At 36.8% G+C, this 21,656-nt stretch overlaps 2 protein-coding genes across 2 annotated transcripts; both read right to left on the bottom strand.

Moving 5' to 3' along the window:
- Window positions 1-5,237: 5,237 nt before the first annotated feature.
- LOC128510864 (urokinase plasminogen activator surface receptor-like) lies at window positions 5,238-6,983 on the bottom strand. Its single transcript, XM_053483408.1, has 5 exons — window positions 6,948-6,983; window positions 6,670-6,777; window positions 6,328-6,471; window positions 6,108-6,218; window positions 5,238-5,449 (listed from the first exon to the last, which is right to left on the bottom strand). The coding sequence occupies exons 1-5, from the start codon at window positions 6,961-6,963 to the stop codon at window positions 5,238-5,240; spliced, it is 591 nt and encodes a 196-aa protein (XP_053339383.1). The 5' UTR covers window positions 6,964-6,983.
- Window positions 6,984-14,158: 7,175 nt separating this feature from the next.
- Window positions 14,159-17,834, bottom strand: LOC128510863 (uncharacterized). Its single transcript, XM_053483407.1, has 4 exons — window positions 16,651-17,834; window positions 16,033-16,200; window positions 15,462-15,557; window positions 14,159-14,308 (listed from the first exon to the last, which is right to left on the bottom strand). Exons 1-4 carry the CDS (start codon window positions 17,611-17,613, stop codon window positions 14,159-14,161), a joined length of 1,377 nt encoding a protein of 458 aa, XP_053339382.1. The 5' UTR covers window positions 17,614-17,834.
- Window positions 17,835-21,656: the final 3,822 nt, after the last annotated feature.

Here is a 21,656-nt window from a genome sequence, read left to right as displayed (position 1 = left end):
ACCGTGTTAAGGTTACACTTAAACTTTCAGGCTGGTCTGAGGTAAGATAATTTAGCCGACAGTAGCTGCTATAGTTAGCCAAAGAACCCCACCTGTGGGTGAAGGAAACGGCGAAGATGTCTGAGCTTTTTATCTTTCTCTGTAGAATGTTTGCAGGGTGAAGAAACTGTAACTGTAGTATTAGCATGACGCTAGCATTTAGTTAACATTAGAACTTTATTAATCTCACTGTTTGAGACAATAAAAAGAGTGTTACAAAACACTGACCCTCTCACAAATATACACACCTGCTAACCTCCCGTTTTTCACTAGCTAGTAATTTACTCCTCGGTCAAAAGTCGCCCGCGTTTCTCCCGAGTTATAACAATATTTTACACCTTTCCCCCTTCGGCAAGTAGTATGCAAATATGACTGCTGCATGTAAGCTAACCAGGTAGCCCTCTTTAACCAAAGTTGCTTGTGACTCAGACTTAATTAACTATCAGTCAGCTGTACAGATAACTACTAGATGGAAGTATTAATATTTGGGTGATTGTGACACCAGCTATGACAATGCATTTCCTCGGTAATTAGCTGAAAATCAACACAGACCACAAGATCAACTAGTCTGACAAAAAAAAAAAAAAAAAAAAAAAAATATATATATATATATATATATATATATTACAAATATATTATACAAAAGCCATGCTTATTTTGCTTATTTTATTTTTGGTAGTAGTTTTCTCCATTTTTTTGTTTCATGTTACCTATACCCTATCTTTCTAATTCTTTAATTTAGTATAAATCCTATTACACATTAAATTGATAGTCTTATTTAGTTTAATCTTTGTTATTCAACAAATTTTTAACTTTCTTTTATTTCTTTCTAAGGTTGGCACCAACATGGTGGAATACCTCCAGCAGGCTGAAGGGTCAAGGCCGTACCTCTACTGTACATCCTGACGTTGGGAGATAATGACCAGCGCTGCTCTCAGGCATTCGTCATTCTGGTGGGACAGGCTCTGGAGCAATGCACACTACTTGGGGCGGTTGATGTGTGCTTCAAGGCATTTTATATTTTTGACATTAACTATTTAAAGTAGTGTGCACCTGTATAGGACTTTTTGTAATGTTGCTATGAAATAGCAAGGCCTACTTGAAAAGTCATAGTCAAGTTTGTATGTTAAAATGGAACCAGGGCTGGATAGTTTTGTTCTGCAGAAAAGATATCTAATGTCACAAAGAGATCCTGCTCTGTAGAAGCTGCCTCAGCCTATTTGTGTTATTACTCCATTCTGCCCTTGTGAGTAATAGTATAGTAATGATGTTGCTGTTGATTATCTGTTCTTGTGCTTTTGAAAAATAAACGTTTTTTCTATGAACATTAAATAGGATGTTGTTTATTGAATATATGTATGGTTTGCAAAACTTTTAAGTTTTTTTTTTTGTATTAAACCAGTATATCAAAGTAATTTAACTGTTTAATAGACGTGGGTAGTTTTTTTTTTTTTTTTACAGATTAATTATAATAACCAAATTTAATAACCTATTTGTGAGGTAGAATTAACTCAACATTCCAGTTAAAATTAACCAACATCTGTGTAGAACATTTGACCAATTTATGTGGTAGAATTAACCCAGCATTATAGTTAAATATGACCCAGCATTTGGGTTGAATATTTAACCCATTTGGCTGGGTTAAAAAAATAACCCATTTTGCTGGGTTGAATTAACCCAGATTTTAGTTAGTCCAATAGTTACCCAGCAGCTGGGTTAAAAACAACCCAGATTGGGTTGTTTTTAACCCAGCATTTTTAGGGTGTGTAATAATACTTATTATTAATTAGTGTAGAGCTTATTGCTACTATAATTAGAGCTTTTGCTACCATTTTATGATGCTATAAATTGTCTACTAATGAGGACAATAGGTCTTAGTTTGACAAAATGAAGTATAAGGTGCAGCAAACCCAAACGGTAATGTCTCCATATAAGGACCAGGGACCCAGGAGCTTAAGACTATCTCTGGATATTTCTGGATCTCTGGTGTGTATGCCTGCCATGTGTTTCTCTTGCTGATGTGATTGTGAGTATTAGCCCACCCCAGCCCTGTCTGATATCCCTGATTGTTGAATAGGCAATTTAGGGATGCCAATTAGCCTAATCTCTATGTTTTGGGATTGGGAGAGGAAAGCCATGTATGTACATGCATGTGTCATACTTATATACAAGAAAAAGAGTCCTGGATAGTATATTTATATCAGCATAGTATACATTTAAATAAATGTTTTTTCAGACACATGTTACTGTTCTTTAATAATAACTTCACTTATTGTTAAATTCTGGTCTTTCAACTGCCATATTTTATGTTATACCCCCAGGGTAAATCAGGGTCAGTAATTGGTGGTTTAACAACATAAATATAAACACCTAGTTAGACTGGTTTAAAAGAGATTGAAGAGGATGAGGGAGATTAACATGAAACTCACTGTGTATCTCTCTGTGCTGTTAAAAAAGTTCCTCTCACAACACTGATTATTTACAATGTCAATATACTGCAAGTTTACTGATGCAGAATTGTTGCAGGCAGTTTAGTCTGCACATCCCTTCATAGTCAGTGTCTCGCCTAATTGAGCAACTGAGCCAGGAAGACAACAGTAATAGTCAATAGATAGTACACCAATAATAATAATAATAATAAATAGTTTGGTTACACACAAGTTTAACTGAACAAAAAAAGTATTAACATTAAAATAATTTACTTTCAACCAAACATAATTTTTACATTTATTTCACCTAAAAGAAAAGTGTCAGTTTTGTTTTTAGAAATGTAAGAATTTTTTAAAGGATATAAATGCATGCTTAACTGTTTAATTGTCATGTAGTTCTCATATTTTTTTAATTCAGCCAATGTTTATAGGTCTGGTGCATTCCCCGCTGCATTCTTATTTTTATTAATTTTTTATTCAACACAACTCAACAGATGTTTACTTTATCCTCATTCCAAGCAATATATATGAACATATATATATATATATATATATATATATATATATATATTTGCCCTTTACCTTCCACAGAAAAAATCCACTGCTGCACTGAACTTCTAGAGGACAATCACACCTGTAGGTGCATGTTATTCACAAGTTCTGACGCGTGTCTTTAGTTACACAGTGTCACTGACGACATCAGACGTTTCGTTGATTTCTTTGTCTCTTGTTTATTTTCAACATCAAAAACAACGGTTGTTACAGTTTCTTGCATGAATCCACTGTAGTCACGACAAGTCGCTTGCTGTGTTCTGTAGCTTCGATAGATTACAGTTACAACAACTCATTTTACTGTATTCCTTTTAGCTTACTGTCTCACGGTCAAAAGCTTGTGTGCTCCACACCTTTCTGTATCCTTCCGTGTCTTAACAACAACTACAACTAACGTGCGTGATAGACATGGAACTGCATAACTGTGGGATGATCACAAGATCACAGAACAACCCATGAAATGATGTCACAATACAAATTATATGTATGATACTTAATGCTTAATGCTTAACTAATAAACTGAAATAAGATAAACATAACAACAAATCACAAGAATGAAATATGGCCCTTACAACACCTATGATAAACTGCAAAAGATTACATAAGCACTTATAAGAAAAAAGGTGATTTAAACAACTGGAAATCGACTGCACCGTCGAAAAGGTGACCTAGCACCACCTTTACCCTGGAGAAGCCACTCCATACCTTTATGTACTAAGATACTGTACACAAGAAAGCAGTCCCCCTTAAAACAACAGTCAACAGTATAAACTAAGTAACATATAACATTGCTAAATATGTCGCACCACTGGTGGGACACAGTGACCATCATATTTAGAATTCAGAAGTCTAATCATATCATCCCTTTCTGATCCATACTGTTCTGGTGCCCATTAGATTTTTGCATTGATTAAAAAAAATATATAAATAAATAAAATAAAATAAAATAAAATATTATTTTATATTACTTTTTCTGATGATATGTGTTTGCTCTCTGTGACCCAGTACTGTTGTTGCTGTGTCCTTACAGTGTTGTCGTTGTCTGTTCTTAGTCAGCCTGTTTCTCTAATCATTTGGAGCAGTGTTTGGTGCTGGCTTTGGTGGATACCAGTGACGGTCTTATTCAATTTAACAAAGATCAAGGGGTCTACGACAGTGAATGTTTCTTAGCGTCAATGTAACACTTTAGTAGGAATAAAGAAGCAGGAAGCAGGCTTGTGACATTTTTTAGGTAATTTATTACATTTTTCTATTCAGTATATTATTGTGCATAACTTTTCAGAGCTTTATTTTAGTCCCACCATCAGACACACACTACACATGGAAACTAAGCATATAAAACAGAAAATAAGTCAAGAATGAAACTAAAACAGTATTAACCCAAATTCAAATTCACAAATGCAGAGAACCTACTGTAGGAGCATAAGTTATGAACATACAGTAAATGCAAACTAAAAGAGGACTCTGTACTAGAAATTTGTACTAATGGATCATAATTTTTCACCTTTTCATTTTTAGCACATATCAAATGTTAGTGCAAGCAAAGATACTTATTAGCAACGAGAAGACAAAATGAACTTAAGAATTTACAAATATAATGTAACAACACACAAACAATTTCACAAGATTTTGGAAACAATGATCTAACATTTTGGTCCATGCATCACGTAATGGTTGCAGCCAGTGTGCTGGCTTGCATAGAACTATGAAACATTTATAGAGGATGCAAATTCTTTAGAGAAAGTCAGGGCAACATGAACTGAAAATGATTTATAACAGCAGGGTAGCATAGTGGAGCTTAGGACACTGGACTACTGATTGGAAGCCCTTAAATTGTTGACGGGTATAGTGCTTAATTGATTCTCGTCTTACATTTCAAGTGTAATCATGTGGTGACATCTCATTGTCAAGAGTCTATAGCGTACCACAGGGATTGATGTTTGGCCTGGTGTTGTTCTACATATATGTGCTACCTCTGAGCAATATCATTAGAAAATACAATGTATCATTTATGCTGATCACATCCAATTATACATTCTTTTAAAACCAGATTCATTGAGTGTGCTTCAAAGGTTGACACTGGCTGGCTAGTAATTAATGTCTTAATGAAAATAAGTGTAAATGCATATTATTTAGTGCACAGGAGCCGTCTTATCAGCTCTGAGCTCAGTAGAAGAGTTTTAAGGAGAGCAAAGGGATGATCATGAGGAAAAAAACTTAGTGTAAAGCTCTTACAGTAGCACCTTTACTAAGGTTACTCTCAGTACTGTTACCTGAAAAATTCCCAATGATTTTAACACTGTTGCACAGATTTCCCTCACAACATTTTACTTTTGATACATTAATTTCTAGCATGCCCAAACCAGTCGCAATGCAGAAGCTCTTTGACACACATCCTTTCATGGGCACAGTTTGGCTACCTTGTTTACCTTAGAGAGAGAGAGAGATGTGACAAGAACAAGATAACTCAACGAGGAAAAACACCAAACATGTAGCCAACATAACACAAAAAGACTTGCATGGCTGAGCCAGCCTCCTGAATCGAATTCTATGGAGAGTGGATGGAGGGTTTTACATTTGCAAGTTGATTAGAGTAAGCTAGTGTAACTTTTGGCAGGGGATAGCTCAACTTTTAGTACATTGGACTACTGATAGGAAGTTTTAAGCTCTGCCAGTGTTGAGGTATAGTGCGGTAAATATTAATCACTCTACATGCTGGCAAATGCCTTAATGGTTTGACAAGAGGAATTGGCCAACTCTAAATTACAATGCTAAAATAAAAAGCAAAATACTTCACACACCCTAATACTGTACAGTACTTCGCTTAACTGCCTTAAACATTGATTACAGTGCTTGGTACATGTTAAATTTGCAGATTTATAAAATGAACTCTTTATAAATATATGAATTAATATAAGTTTATATTAACGTAAATCTTTTAGGGTCCCCTTAGGACCAGGTCCATAGACAAAATAGTACAGTATTTTTACTGACTTATTTTCTAAACTTAAATGGAAATATAGATCTTAGTTGTAAAAAAAAATATATGTCTCTGATTGTTTCAGAAAGTTGTTAAATATAATTTACCTTTTGCAATGATGCAGCGATCTTCATGTGCTGTACAGTTGACGGTTTCTGAGCAGTTGCTATTATCACAGATATAGCACATTCCCCCATTGTAAGCCTGCGCAGGAAGATCTTAAGAAAGAAATAAAATAATGTGACAAAAAATCTAATTTATTTGGATTTAAATAAAATAAACAATGAAAACAGAGCAAAAGCAACATTCTAGAACACTGTGTTTTACCTGAGAGTGGTTGACTGTTGCAGAGATAATGGCGGCAACATTTTGCATTTGTTGTCACTTTTATTATTCCCAGGTTTAGGCTTCTGTTTACACATGTTTTTGGTGTTCCACATGTCTGAATATGATGTATATGCTTATTCCCACCTACAAAACATTCCAAATAGTTTTGTGATTATACCTTGTACCTAATTTCTATTACATGTTCTTTTACAAGTGTTAGAGGATAAATAAAACTCTTCAGGCATACTACAACAAAAAAATTATCAACCACATATGTAAATAGTTTACATGGAAAAATCATCCAGGTTATATAGACATATCAACATACACACAAAAACTTACTCAAGTACACAGCAGTGGTTGCAGTAAGACATTGATAGGTACAGTTTGTCAGATTCCTACATTTTCCCGATGATGATGGCAGACAGTGATGACAAATCAATGATAGTGCTAAAAAAAACAATGCAAGGAGAGTGAAAATAAAAAACATTAAATTAACAAAGTTGCGGAAAAAATATCTTGAACAATTTTTAATTATACAACTCAAAGAACTTTTGACTAATTAATTTACTAAGAAAAATTATATTTATTTCTCCGATTAAAGATGCAAGTTTAATTACCTTTAGAGAAAAGCATGCAAATGAGCAGTAGCTTGACTTGAGTTGAGGTATGAAGGTGAAGCAAAGGTTAAAAAGTGAGTACGGTTTAAGACAAACACTGGTTTTATGGTGATCTACGCTGAGGTGTGCGCATAGAGGGAGGGATTTTTTTTGCACACTTCCCAACAAAATTACAATTACATTTCCATTTCTTTTTATGAGAGGGGCTTCGTCTTTTCTGAATATCTCCAATGCAGATAGTTAACTTTAATTTGAGGCTGGTTACAGTCATATTAGGTAAACATTAACCGTGTACCTGTTTCATAGCAAGCCATCATTAAGGTATAAATAAATAAATAAATAAATAAAAACTAATGCATGAGAGACCTAGCAAAAATAATAAGAATAATATGTAAACAGTTTTGTTTTGGTACATTCATAAAAGTAAAGAATGCATATATGAGCTTTTGACACTCTACCAAATGTTTTCAAAAAAAAAAAAAAGGTTAATTTCCCTTCTTGATCTGAGCAGCAATGTCCAAGAAGTGTAGAAAAATCTTTCTGAATCACTCCATTGTTTTGTATTGGGCAGTGTAGTACTGTAACGGCACAATTTAGTGTATTTTACCAATTCTGATTATCCCGCAGCTAACGATGATAATACAAAATCTGGTATTTACCAATTATAAGCAAGGTAAAAATGTTTAAACTTTAAAATACATGACTAAGACAATGGTTCTTTATAAAGAATGCTGATTGGCTGATGCTCTAATGCTGGGATGACGTTTCTTGGGGAAGCCCTTTGGTAATGCATTGGTTGCTTGGTTACTGACGGCGGAGCTCTGGCACTTCTTCTATGAATTCTTCTTTGCGGTACTTGGGAGTTCTGGCACGTAATTTTTTTAAAGAACTTGGAAAGCAGATGAGTGGTTCGCTTGCCGGTCAGACTGGGTGAAAGTCAATGGTGGAAGAGCGATGAAAGAGCTTGCTTTGCATGAGTTCGAGTCATACTACTATTTTTTTTTTGTATACCAATGTTTTTGGAATAAAGCAAGCTTTCGATTGATATCACACATTCCATATCTTGCACACTCATTCATACCTTTATCTAATAAAAAGGGTTTATAAATGCTGATTACACCTTTTAAGTTATGCAAAATAATCATACATAAATACAGGAATAAAACATGCTAAGTTAATATAAGTTTTGCCCTACTGACACACTTTAAAGATTGTCTGAAATAGTGTATTTTGCCATTTGCCTCTTTGTTCGTGGAGCCACAAAAAGAAACATGGGACATCCCGTGTCCTAGGGTTAATAAGAGTGTCAAAGTGTGACTTGGTGGTTCTCCTCCCCAACTTGCTGTAAAACTGTCTGATTTGTTTAGAAGATCGCCGATTCACACCATTGTGTTTGGGTTTAATTTGCGCCATCTGGTCCCAGCGTAGCTTCAGAGAGCGTGGGACTTTCTCTCCCATGCCCTGGTTAAGCTTCCCACAGCTTTATTTTTCAGACTCTCCTTTAGGAAAGATAGTAGTACAAAAACATATTTATTTGTTTGTAGTTTATTTACAATAACTCAAGATTCACTTGCAATAATCCCAGGAACAGTTCAATAAATAAGAAGTGTAAAAACAAACATTCAGGGTAAAATGGTGCAGATAAAAACAGTATAGGATATATAGATATTAAAACAAACAGTGTGTCAGGGGTAAACACCAGACGGCGCCATGTTCTCGGACTTCATTTTCCAATGTGCACCTCGGTCAGGTGATTGGAGTGCTCACCTGAACCGAGGCAGATAATTAGAAGTTAGCTAATTAAGTTCTTTATAGTCTTGTGTTTGGTTTCTCCCTGGTCGTGCATTTGTTGAGTTACTCTTTTGTGACTCCTTTATGCTCCGTGTCACGCAATTTCCCCGTAACCCCTTGTTTGTGTTCCTTCTGTTTTGTGATTCTCATGTTTAGCTCCTAGTCTTGTTTAGTTTAGCTTTTGTTATGTTCAGTTGTTTATGTTTACCTCATAGCCATGTAAGCTCTTGTGCTTAGTTCCGTATTAGTTTAGCTCCTTGTCTGGCATGATTCCTAGTGTTGTGTTAGCTCCATGTTATGCTTCATTCTCTGCCATGCTTAGATTTATGTTATAGTTTGCTCTGTTAAGGTTAGTTTCTGAATCTGCTAGGTCAGCATAGTTTATCTTCGAGTTTTGTTTGAAGTCTGTTTACGTTCTAGTTTTCCTATTAAAGACTCATTCTCAGCATACGCCTCTGCCACTATGCCTTATGTCAAGTCCACACCCCGTACCCATTACACAGTGCAAAATAAAGACTGAAAAAAAAAGACATTTAAAGCAAACGGTGCAAACAGGAACAGTACAAGATAAAATGGATGTATGGTATCTACAGTCACACACCACTTGCCACTCTTGAAAGCAGTTCCTGTTTTTTAATGTCTGACAGAATCTCATTTATTCAATTATTTTTGCCTCCCTAGTTGCCAGAAAGGGAGCTGTATAAGGTCCATCTTCAAAAACAAGTTAATGCAAAATAAGAAAAAGTGACATAAAGATGGACTTTATACAGCTTCAAATGGAAGAGAAAAGGCTATCCAACACTAGAAATTGAATTACTGGAGCGTCGCCTTAAGGTGAGAACTTGTGCGTATATTAATCTGTTGCATGTTTAAAGTGTTGTGTATATAAAGCAATGTAATAAATAAAACACATTTTATTTCATTTTACTTTCATTGTTTTTTTAGAAAATAAAGAAATGAACTGCACAGCAGACCAGTGCAAACTATTTAATAAAAGTAATTTCAACAAATCCTGTCTCTCAAAAGTCTTCCATCTCTGTTGTGTGCAAAAATCTGTAGAGGTTCCTCTGGGCCTCTTCTTCAATACAAGGAGGGTGGCTCTCTCCTCTTATAGTGGCAATGTGGTAAAGCACAACACAAGCCACTATGATGTCGCATGCCCTCTCTGGACTGACCCGGAGCCCACGCAGACACTGAAACCTAGACTTGTGGATCCCTTTGGTCATCTCCACCTTGGCCCGTGTGCAGCTGTGAGCCAGGTTAAAGTGTGTCTGTGGTCCAGGATCAGGTTCAGGGTATTGTGTCATTAAATAGGGCAGACAAGTAATGATTAAAGTGTACAATACAAATATAGTAAAAAAAAAAAAAAACATGGTATAAAGCAAAATGGTATAAAGTTTTTTTTATAAAAAAAAAAACGCTGCTGAAATGTCTGACATAATGATGACTCGTGGAAATTCTGGCATCATGCACAGATCCTGGCCATTTGGCCTCAACATTAGTAATGATGTGGGTTACCTTACATATTACCTATAGTTAATGGAAAAAGTAATGAGTTTAATGATTTTAACAAGGCAAAAAATTAAGGACACAAAATAAACTTGTTACCTGTACATTGATTAACATCGTCTCCATCATTTATTGAAGGAGCTTTAATAGGAATGTGGGTCCATCAATGCACCCAATTACATTTGGAAACCCTGAAATAGAAAGTCATATATTGAAGTATCAAGTGTGTGTGTGTGTGTGTGTGTGTGTGTGCAGGATGAATACATAGATATACATAGTTTGACTACATATTAAATATGCATTATAAATTTTACTACAAAGGACAAACCTGCCACTCTGTGGAATTCCTGTTTAATAACACGCTGAGGTTTATGGCCAGGGAACTGGAAAAAACGTGTGTAAGAAGCATTTAAGTGCCAGACATACTGTGCAAACAGCTCTTTCTCACATGCTCTGCATCGCTCACGTTGAAAAAAAAAATGCCCTGATGCAAAAAAACGAAGTGCTATGCACAGAATTCGTTTCAAGAGATGGTGGTGGTGGTAGTTGCTGAGAGGCATTATCCATTTATCCATTTTTCATTTATCCATTTAATTGGTTTGTTCTAATGTCCCTACAAAGTTCATATGAATTTTTTTAAATTCAGCAGGTGGATCTGTCATCTTATATTCACAATATAGCACACCCCTTGTATATACAGTGGTTACTCACACGGAATGTCTATGACTGCCATGCACTCTGTCGCGGCAAACGGCAACAGCCAAAATAAATCAGTCGCAATTCAAAGTAATTTGTGAAATAACCGCCAGGTGGCGCATGGGGACATTTTGCAAACGGCTGCAATTAATTTTGTTTAGACAGACTCTCTGTTTCTCTCTGTCTACTATTATTGTTATTATTATTGAAATATATATAAAAACAATCAATTAAACAGTTTTCCAGATGGTCTTTTAGAATCAACAATTTTTAACTTAACTTCCTCTTTGGTCCTGCATCACTCAGTACAACACTCAATTATTTTTATACCTCGTATCCAGTACAGCATCTTGGGAGGTCTAGAGCCTATTCCAGGGGACTAGACAGGGTACACCCTAAATAGGGTGCCACTCCATCTCAGTGCACACAAAAATTTACATATTTACAGACTTACTAACACAGTGACTCACATACTACAGGCAAATTTGAACACACTAATGAGTCTACTCTGCATGTGTTAGGACAGTGGGATAAAATTGGAGTACCAGAGAAAAGCCACCAAGCACACAAATAATGCGCAAACACTGATGGTGGGAATAAAACCCTCAACCTTAATCATACAACCTAATCAGAAACTCTGGGTGATTTAAGAGGTGCATTCTTTTTTAAGGGTACGGGACTAAGCTTTCCAGTCCGGAGATGCAGTGGCAATGAGAGCAGCAATTGGAGACAACCATCAAAAGGGAAAAAGTTATAAATGCCCAAAGGATACAAGAACATTTTACCACTATGTTTGGGAGATGTGGAAAGGCATACAGACGATAACAGAGTACAAATAGAAATAGGTTGAATGGTTTCAGATCCATCACGTCCTCGTGCCCTGAATGCCTTCTATGCTCGCTATGAGCCATCCAATCCTCTTCATACAAATAGGTTTACACCTTCATTGGATGAGCTGCACCTTAGGGTGTCTAAGGTGGATATGAGCAGAACGCATAGGATTAATCCTCAGAAAGCATGGATGAGTTCTACAAGAGTGTGCTCAAGAACTCACTGAGGTCCTGAAGTATATTTTTAACACATCTCTGTCCCAGGCTAAGATGCCTTCATGTTTCATGAAAGTCCACTATAAGACCAATACCTAAAAACACAGGTGCAAGAGTCATGAATGACTATCGTCCAGTGGCCCTCACACCTACAGTATTATTACGAGGTGCTTTGAATGACTGATTTTCGCCCACAAAAAGGACACAATCGACATCACTGTAGATCCACACCAATATCCCTACAGGAGGAATCAGTAAGTGTCTATTTTTTTCTCTACTTTCGTTCTGCATTAAACACAATTATTCCACACATACTTGTCAATAAACTGCTGTTTCTGGGGTTGAAGCCATCTCTCTGTAACTGGGTATTGGACTTCTTGATAAACAGGCCACAGTCTGTTAGGATCCATGGTGTTTCATCATTCCACCATGATTCACAACATTGGCTCCCCACAAGGGTGTGTACAAAGCCCCCTCTTGTACGCAATACTTACATATAATTGCTCAGCATTCATGGTTGGACTGATCTCCAACAACGCTGAGTCAGCATGAAAATTATAGTGGATTTTAGAAGGGGAGCTAATAAATCTTCTCCAATCTTTATACGAGGAGAAAGTGTGGAGGTGGTAACCACGTATGAATACCTGGGTCTGCACGTCCCTAGTAACCTCACGTGGGCGACAAACATAGCCAGCATCATTAAGAAAACTCACCAACGCCTTTACCTCTTGAGGAGGCCAGTGCTGACTTTGGTTTATCGGTGTGTAGTGGAAAGCATCCTGACATCCTCAGTTACTGTATGGTATGGTAACTGCTCTGCGGCTGACAAGAAGGACTGACTGAGAAGAGTAGTTAAATCTGCTCAGAAAATAACCGGCAGCAGATAATGAACTCAAGAACTCACTAACCTAAAGTAAATCTGCACTTAATGACTGAATGTAATCAGGGTCATATTTTCTAAACATACTGTGTGATATTAACTTTTATTATTTATTATTATAAGCTATGGTTTTACTGGCCTATATACATTACATACACTGTAAACCCTAATAAGTTCACAGAACTCAAAAATTATTTTGTAACAGATTACACAAAAGTATTTAAGTGATGTTTTTAAATGTTTTAAGTTTACATAAAATAAAAATTACATTTACATTTGCCTTAAATTATCTCAATGCTATCTTATAATTATTGATATTCCTCAACTTATAATTGGGGAGTAATTCACTAATAATTTTCAATATTTTTCAACTCATATAATGTGGAAAATACACTTAAAATTTTCAATAATTTTTAACTCAAAACGTGGGAAATGCACTCAAAATTTTTAAAGTGAAATACTGATGTCGGCCCACTACACAAATATAATCAGCTAATATTGTAAGAAAACATGAAAGTGACACCACAGTGGCAATTTAACAACTTTTTTTATTCAACACAATGTGCTTTTTAAAAGGCACAAATTAAAGTAGCTCAGTCAAAACAAAGTGCTTGTCATAAAGTAAATCAAAAGGAAAAGGAAATGACTCCATAAAAAAAATCTGTTTTAAATTAAGTGTTAATAGTTCCATATTCTGGTAGTAAACATTGCTACAGAGTATGTGAAAAAGTTTAACACTGTTTTTCAATGTTTTGGCACTTACGGTTCCTTGAAAAACACAAATATCATTCAAATAAAATACTGGTTTCTACTGTGCCGTACTTCAACTGGCAACATCAAGGTAGTGCATCAAGGTAGGCATTAGGCAACAGAACATTAAACATGTATAGTGCACGAATTGAACAGTTGTTTCCCACGTTATTTTGTACAAAAAACTTTAGCAACACGTCAATGTTGTGAATTATTAACAATCAGTGTATTAAAATCTGAGGTAGAACAGGCAAATAGTCACATCCTAAATTTGAGATAGAAGAGGCAAATGATATTTGTAAAAAGGGGAACAAGAACAAAAAAAAAAAAAAAAAACTTCAATACTCAGCTTAACAAATCCATTCTGAATGATTCACTCACTGAACAAATCATTCTTCAGCGTCAGCAGACGCCCTTTCAGTGGTTTGTTGTCCTCAAGACACACCACAACTTTTTGAATAAATGTGAATGTAAGTTCAAGATTCTTTGGGTACTGTAGGTCTAGTGCATAGATGTACCCAAAGAGCAGGAGAAATGAGTCAGCCAAATTTGTGGGACCACTCAAGTATTTCATCCTCCACGACAATACAGATGCTCTCAGGGCTGAGGAGGGACGCATCAGTAGTGTCATCCATGACGACTGTCAGGAGAGCCAATGGAGTGTCAGTGAGGTCTGGACCATCTGCTGACTATAAAACACAAATAATACAAGAATGAATTTAGCCCCTCAAAAATACAAATCATGCTAATGATATCACTTAGCATTTAGACTGCAACTAAGCTACATGTTTAAACTATTTTCTGTACATATTGCTTATATCTTATGTTAGTTTCACACCCATCGGTTAACACTTTTTGAGTACTGGAATGCTTTATACTTACCTCTTCATAATTTCTACATGTCAGTTTGTAGAATAACAACTCAAGTGAACTTCATAAACAGGTCCTGGGGGGTATTCCAAAAGGAAGTTCAACATACTCTGAGCCTAACCCTGAACTCTGAGTTGACTTACCCTGTGAAGTGAAACTGAGTTTTCAGTTCCAGAACAGCTGATCTGAGTTAGGTAAGTCGACTCTGAGTATGTCAACTCTGAGTTGAGCCTGTGCCTGACGATTAGTAAAAAGCCATCATAAATAGAGCTCCAATACTGTGATCGACCATGGCAACAGGGGAGAAAACAGGAAGCAGATATTTTCTGGCCGCCGCCATAATAAAAATCACTGACGGTTTTAAATGCCGTCGTCTTTTTACTTTGAATGTAACATCACTTTCTTTTATATTAGCCTTTGAGGAAGTGGTTAAATGTTATTCAGTGTTTTATTTAATTAAATTTTAGGCTGTTTTATTTAATTTGAATTGGCTGAAAATGAAATATAAAAATTTTTCACATTGGCTCCTCACTTTTGTTTTTATTTGACATATTAAAGTAAATGTTTATTCAGTAGATATTTTAACTTGTAGTAGCTTTTACCACCAACAGATGCTGTTTAACACACATCTGTGTCCTAACATCCTGCTGAGTAGATAAACATAAAGTGCTGCTCATCTCCACCACGTCCGACAGAGGGTCCTGAACTGAAAACTCAAAAATCTCACTTTATAGGGTAAGTTAACTCAGAGTTCAGGGTTGAGCTCAGTGTTTGTTGAACCTACTTTCTGGAATAGCCCTCTGGAATGATTAACTCAGAGTTTTCCTTATCTCAGGGTTCACTCTAAGTTTTCACCTAACCTGCTTTTTGGAATACCCCACTTGTTCTCCTAGAGATCTTTGAGTGATGTTATATGTTTAAGCTGACTGGATAGCTAGGCAAAGGGATCGATAGTGAGGCCAGTACACTTACGTTGCAGGTCCTGAAGAACTTGGAGGCATCTTCACGCAAGTAGACAGGAAGTGCACGAAGGACGAGGGCCCGTCTCATATTTATATCACGTTGTTCCTAGATGGACAAAAAATATCCATTACAATAGTAATTACACAAATGCAGAGCAAACACTTAAAAAAAATCTAAGTGTTAAATAGCTTCATATTCTGATGGTGGTCATTGCTATAGATGGTAGATACAGTATTTTGGGTCACCATTTCTTCAGTAAAAAAATTTTTAAATAAAAGATTTTCTATTGTAAATACTTAAATAACTCAAAGGAAAAAACTCAAAACTGTAAACAAGATTTTTACAAAAACAGTAGTTATTTGGACTTCTTTAAACTGAAGCTGATAAAGTATATTTTTAAGGTACCTCTTTCTGATAGAATACATCTTGTCAAGACATTTATCTCTGATGAGATTGACAATGTTGTGTTCATGCCATAAACACTTAACCTCTCAACCAATTCACACTCTGGCTTCTTACAGTTGTCCGCAAACATTCTATTAATAATCTGTTTCTGAATCATGCAAAGTTAAAAATTCACCTGAAAGTCATAAATCCTTATGAGCTTGGCTAGCTCCTGCGCTATCTTGCCAGTCTTGGTGGCCTTGTCTCTGAACAAGGTGATGAGTTTAGGCGTGTGTCTGTCCAGCTCCTTGTAGAATTGATTGCGCAGGTTAATGTTGTTGATTCGGTGGAACTCTGCAAACACCTGTACATAGACAGAATTACACAGAAATGTATAAAGATGAATTAGGAACAGAAATGTAAATGTATTTTGAGAAGTTTTCAGTTGGCAGGTAGCAAAACCAAGGGCAATTCTATTAGGGATGAGTCAGAACCAAAGTCAAAATAGAAAGTTAATTGTCTTTTTTTTATTATTTAAAACAGGCCGTATAATGTTATCTAAAGGAAAACTAATAATAAACCTCTGTATATTTTGTTTACGGTGAATGGCAAAAATATGTTACAGCGTGATGTGTTGTCAACTTTTACATTTGCTTTTTGGTGAATTTATTGAAAATTTTGATTTTTGAATATTCATTTAAATATTGGAAAAATTTATCATGTTCAAAGTGGGCATGCTTAAGAGTCATGTTGATTAATTGCTCTCAACAGGGAGAACACTAAAATAAAAAAAAATAAAAAATTATTTTTTTACCTGTGACTCCATAAGTAGGGCTGGCCATCTGCTCATGACATCTCTCACCCGTGGAGCTACAAGAGCTCCAACGATTTCTTGGCGACGAAGAGCATAGGATGTGTTCATGAGCTTGCCTATTACTAATTGGTTTCTCTCAGTCTTTTCGACTTCATGTATGATTTCTTCTCTCATTGTTTCCAGAGTGGCTGGGGTTTGATCCTTCGGTAGGTTAATGATGTAGTTGACCTCAGCTTTTCGAGCTTTCTTTATGTTTTGATGGGGGTGATCTTTGTCGGGGTTGTTTCGGCTCCGCCTCCCTGTGTTGATGGCTACTTCTGCAACCCCAGCTTTGGCCAGATTGTTACGGTAAGACGCAACCTTATACCCTATGTGACGTTTCCATCCCAACTCCCCGTCTTCACCAGTCGTCATTCTGAGACATGGATGAGCTGTAATCAAAGCTTTAGCAGCCATTGCCAATTCCTTTTCATGTGGGTATGGTTTAAAACTGTAGATCGTTTCTGCCATTTTTTTAAGGATTTCACTCTTATGTGACCTCTTTAACTTCAGCAATTTTCCTGATTCTTCATAAACATGATTTCCTTCTTCTAGAATATGCTCCATTTCATAACCAAAACCAGGAACAACAAAGTGATCAGGCCAACTCTTCTGCCGCTGTAATGCATGTGGGAGTATGTCTGTGTCAGAAGATGCAGTAGATGAGGTGTCACCTTCAGGTCTGACGACTCTCAACGTGCCCTTTTCTGGTAACTCCTTGATGTCCACCAGTAAACAAAGCTCACCATCAAAGTCCGGATCCTCATAGTGCAGGCTAAAGTCCTCATCCAATCTCGGCTTGAACCTTTCTTGCATTATTTCTTTCAGCTCCTTCACTGACTTTGGTCGCTCAAGTAGAGTAAGTTTCAGGGCGGTGTCTCGTGCAACATACACACGTAGCACATGCTTCTGGGCAGCAGCCATCTTTTGGTTCCTAAAGACAGAAACACATTCATTTTCATGGAGAGTGAAGGTGACACACACAACATTTACATGTCCACAGACCAACTGGTCCACACAGCTCCAAGAGAATGTTAGTTATCTGTTTACGTCCTTCAACAAACCTTCAGTTTAATAATATGAAACGTTTGGGTGTTAAGATCAATCTTCCATCTATGTTGTAAGCACAGAGAGGTGTTTTGTCATTTAGCTCTGATGGGGTGTGAACAGTCAAATTGTTTGGGAAAAGTTCATAGGATCTCAGGTGTTCAATGTAGTGTGTTGTGTGCTCTTGGCAAAGAAAGACAATTGTACCGTTAACCAGGAGAACCTTTTGAATTCTACAGTAATTAGGCAGTCCTCCCTCTTGTCCCACAGACAAAAACATTCCTACATCATAATCAGTTCCATCAATGCAGACCTTTGATGTACTGTAAATAAAATTGCTTGCTGTTATTTGTTCAATGTATGTCTTGGCGACATTTGGAAGCATTGATACCAGTACAGAAGAGACATTTGATGTTTGCTGGTGAGGTTTAAAGAATCCTGAGGCACTGAGGTGGTATGCTACCATGTATTGATGCCTGTCTGCAAGTGTTTTTAACACATTTTTAAAGTTGTGTGTGTCGTGCACAACTCTCTTAAAAAAACGGTGTTTACCCTCAAACCTCATCGTCCACAAGTGTACAAGGGGCCCAAAACGGCGTACAAGGTCAGGATAGTGTTCAACGTAGTGATGCTTAGGACGGAGTTTGAAATCTGGAAAAGCTTCCTTCAGCATCTCTTTATGATCCTGTATCTTAGATTGTAAATACTGGATGGACTCCTCTGTGAATTCTGAGCACAGCGATAACTCTACTACCTCTTTTAAGTCCATTAGCACAGTCCATGCTTCATCCTCTTCAGGAACTGCATTCCCAATAATTAAAGGGAGCAGTCTAAGCAATGTGGCATTTTCATGGCCATTACCTCCAATGCTTTTCTTTACAGCGAAGGACTGTGGTATTTTATGAGGTTTTTCAAGCTTGTCTGTGTGCTGGTACGGAAACGATAGAATTCTCTCATTCAAAAATTCAAGGGTGAAGTATTTGTGACGGATCATCTCTCCGATACACAGGGCGAGCTCTACAGGCACAATGCCCTCAAAAAGATCGTGGAGGGCATCAGGTGAAAAGCCAGTGACGGTATGAAAATGTTCTAGATGCTGGCTCAGGACACAATCTGCCTGAACACCATTCTGACTCTGACTTTCCCCATGCATTACAGCATGCACATCACTATTATGGCTGTCTTTTGTTCTAAGACTGAACTCGCCACTTGCAACTTCATGAGTCTGAAGTTGAGCTTGTGTTGCTGTGCAGAATCTGCAAAAATATTCTGCTCTAAAAGACTTTGAAAAGCCTGCCAAATCATGGGCTGCAAGATTGTCAGACACCACACACATGACTGTTCCTTGAACTACCTTACCAATAGACTCGATGAATACCCCATCTTGTTCAAGGGTACGGAGGTCTCTCAACAAAGGACCAAGTGCTTTTTCATAGCCAAATGTCTGTATGTCAGCCAATTTACATAAAGCTGCAAGCTGAATCACATGAAGGGCTGATCGGTATTTACTGGGAAGATCAGCAAGCGTCCAATATACTGAACATATTTTGTGTATTTTGCGTGACGTGCCAAGTGGATTGGCTATTTCCAAATCATCAATGTACAAAATGAGTGGAATCTTTAACTCATCTGAAGACAAGAATGTGTTCTCTTTGAAGTACAAACCATCTTGGTGGCTTACATAATGACCGTTTTGTGCCACTTTTGTTTCCTTAAGTTTGTCCAGAATATCTGTATGATTGAAGATTTTTTGTATCATCTCAAGAATGGGAACATGCACTGCTGTGTGTCCTGGCTGTAGCAGATACTGTACAGGCTTTACTACAGGATAATTATTTTCGAAGAAGGTTTTCCTTCTCTTGGTTGAGGATAACTGCTTCCCCTTAGCTGTGGCACTAATAATAACATTACTGTCCATAACAGTACTGACAACCTTATTTAGAAGTGTTTCACTGACAGTGATGTCATGACTCTGTAAGACCTCTCTAATGTCATGTTTGACTATCGGTTGGGACAAGGAAAATATCTGAGTCAAATGTTCAACTATTTCCTGAGATGCCATGTCAGATACATGAAGAATAGATTGCATCTTTAGGAATAATGATGCCAAGTTATGGTTCAACTGGGCTCTTAAAGTGTCTGTGTCACACTGACTGTTTACCTCATTGAGGTCAAATGTGTCCGCAGACCCTGCACTGTGACTTTCAGCAAGTTCCCCAAGACTTTCCGCTGCAACTACAACTAGGGCACTATCTTTGTCTGCCAATACGACACATTCACCAAAGTCTGAATCACCACCATGTTCTCTACTTTTGTGTGCATTAAATGCCGAGTAGCTATTTGTTCTGTAATTACAGTTCTTGAATGGGCATGCTACCATCTCATGACTTCGTAAATGACTTCTCAAATGACCAAATAGAATTTCCTCAGAAAAGGGCTGCTTCAAGTTACACAAAGGACATGTAAAAACAACACATTCCCCTTCAGTTGGATCTACTCTACGTGTATCATTATGAGATCTTGACAGATGAGCTTTCATTGCTCCGAATGATGGAAAAGTACAAATACAACTGTCATAGAAACATGGCAGGGGGGACACTCTTGAATATTGGCTATGCAGTAGAGTATAGTGCCAAAATAATTGCCCGCGGGTATTTGATGTTGCAGAACACAACTTGCACTTCCACTCCATTGGGCCAACTTCAGCCTGCAATTTAAATATTTTCAATGAAAGTCTAAACCAAGTTAAACTTTAAGATAAAATGTGTGTCAAATATATCAAAAACATAAAAAAAAACAGAAAATGTTAAAAGATGAGCAATTTAGTTATTAACAAGCAAAGCATCAAAGTTGTGTGCTTATAGATCTGCTATTTCTGTTTTTGTTTTAATAATAAGTATTAACCCTCCTGTTACCCTAAAATCGGCTAACAGCTTTTTTCCAGTGGGGCCATGTTGACCCCAGCAAGTGAAACCTCCAGAATATGACTTTTTGACTAAAATTGTGTCAGGTTATTTATACCTTTGTTGACTTGTTAAATAGGCCTTTTAAATAAACTGACCCTAAATGCAACTGGTCACAAAAAGGGTAGAGGACATAAAAAAAAAAACATGTTAATTTTATGTTTGCAGAGTTGTCCTCATTAAATTAGGAAAAGTCATTAAATCTGAAGCCCAAAAAATAATGTTAATCATATTTTTACAGGTGTTAAACATCGCATTTGGTTATATTGACTCCGAGGGTAACAGGAGGGTTAATAAAAGGTTCAAGTGATCAACTGTGGACCCCACAGCTGAAATAAAAGCATTTAAAGAAATAGCAAAGTAATCACTGTGGAAACACATAAAATAAAACCAATTGTTAATAACACTCTTTCATAATACATCCTACCTGAACTGTTAAAATGATTTCAAGATGATCTCACAACCACACACTTGAGCCTACGAAGAAATACAAACACAAGTCTGGTTAGCATTATAACAACACTCTGACATTATGTTATTTAGCATTGTTCGTTTCACGCTAGCTCACACATACACACAGCTCGACAACGTAAAATACGGACACTTATTGAAATACGTATACTCACAGTACTCGCATGCATTACCGGCGAACAGAGATACCAACAACAACTGGCAGAAACCGGAAAACAGGGATAAAATTATGCTTCTGGCCCTCGCCAGAGAATTTAGACTCGTGGACCCAACTCCACCATCAGAATCCCGGGCAAACATGCATTATGGGAAATGTAGTTCATACAGGAAACCCGCTGATAACGTTTCACCGTTGTAAGACGTATCTGTCACATTCAACAACTTCTAAAGTTACATTTACTTGGATTTGTAAACTTATTACAAAAAAAATCACTGTGCACATTGGACAGATGTATTCTCAGTTCCAAATTTAAGACTATTTATCGA

Source organism: Clarias gariepinus, chromosome 22, assembly GCF_024256425.1.
Source record: "Clarias gariepinus isolate MV-2021 ecotype Netherlands chromosome 22, CGAR_prim_01v2, whole genome shotgun sequence".
Classification (NCBI taxonomy): domain Eukaryota; kingdom Metazoa; phylum Chordata; class Actinopteri; order Siluriformes; family Clariidae; genus Clarias; species Clarias gariepinus.
Note: the sequence above shows the minus strand (reverse complement) of the source record. Positions and strands in the feature narration are given on the sequence as shown.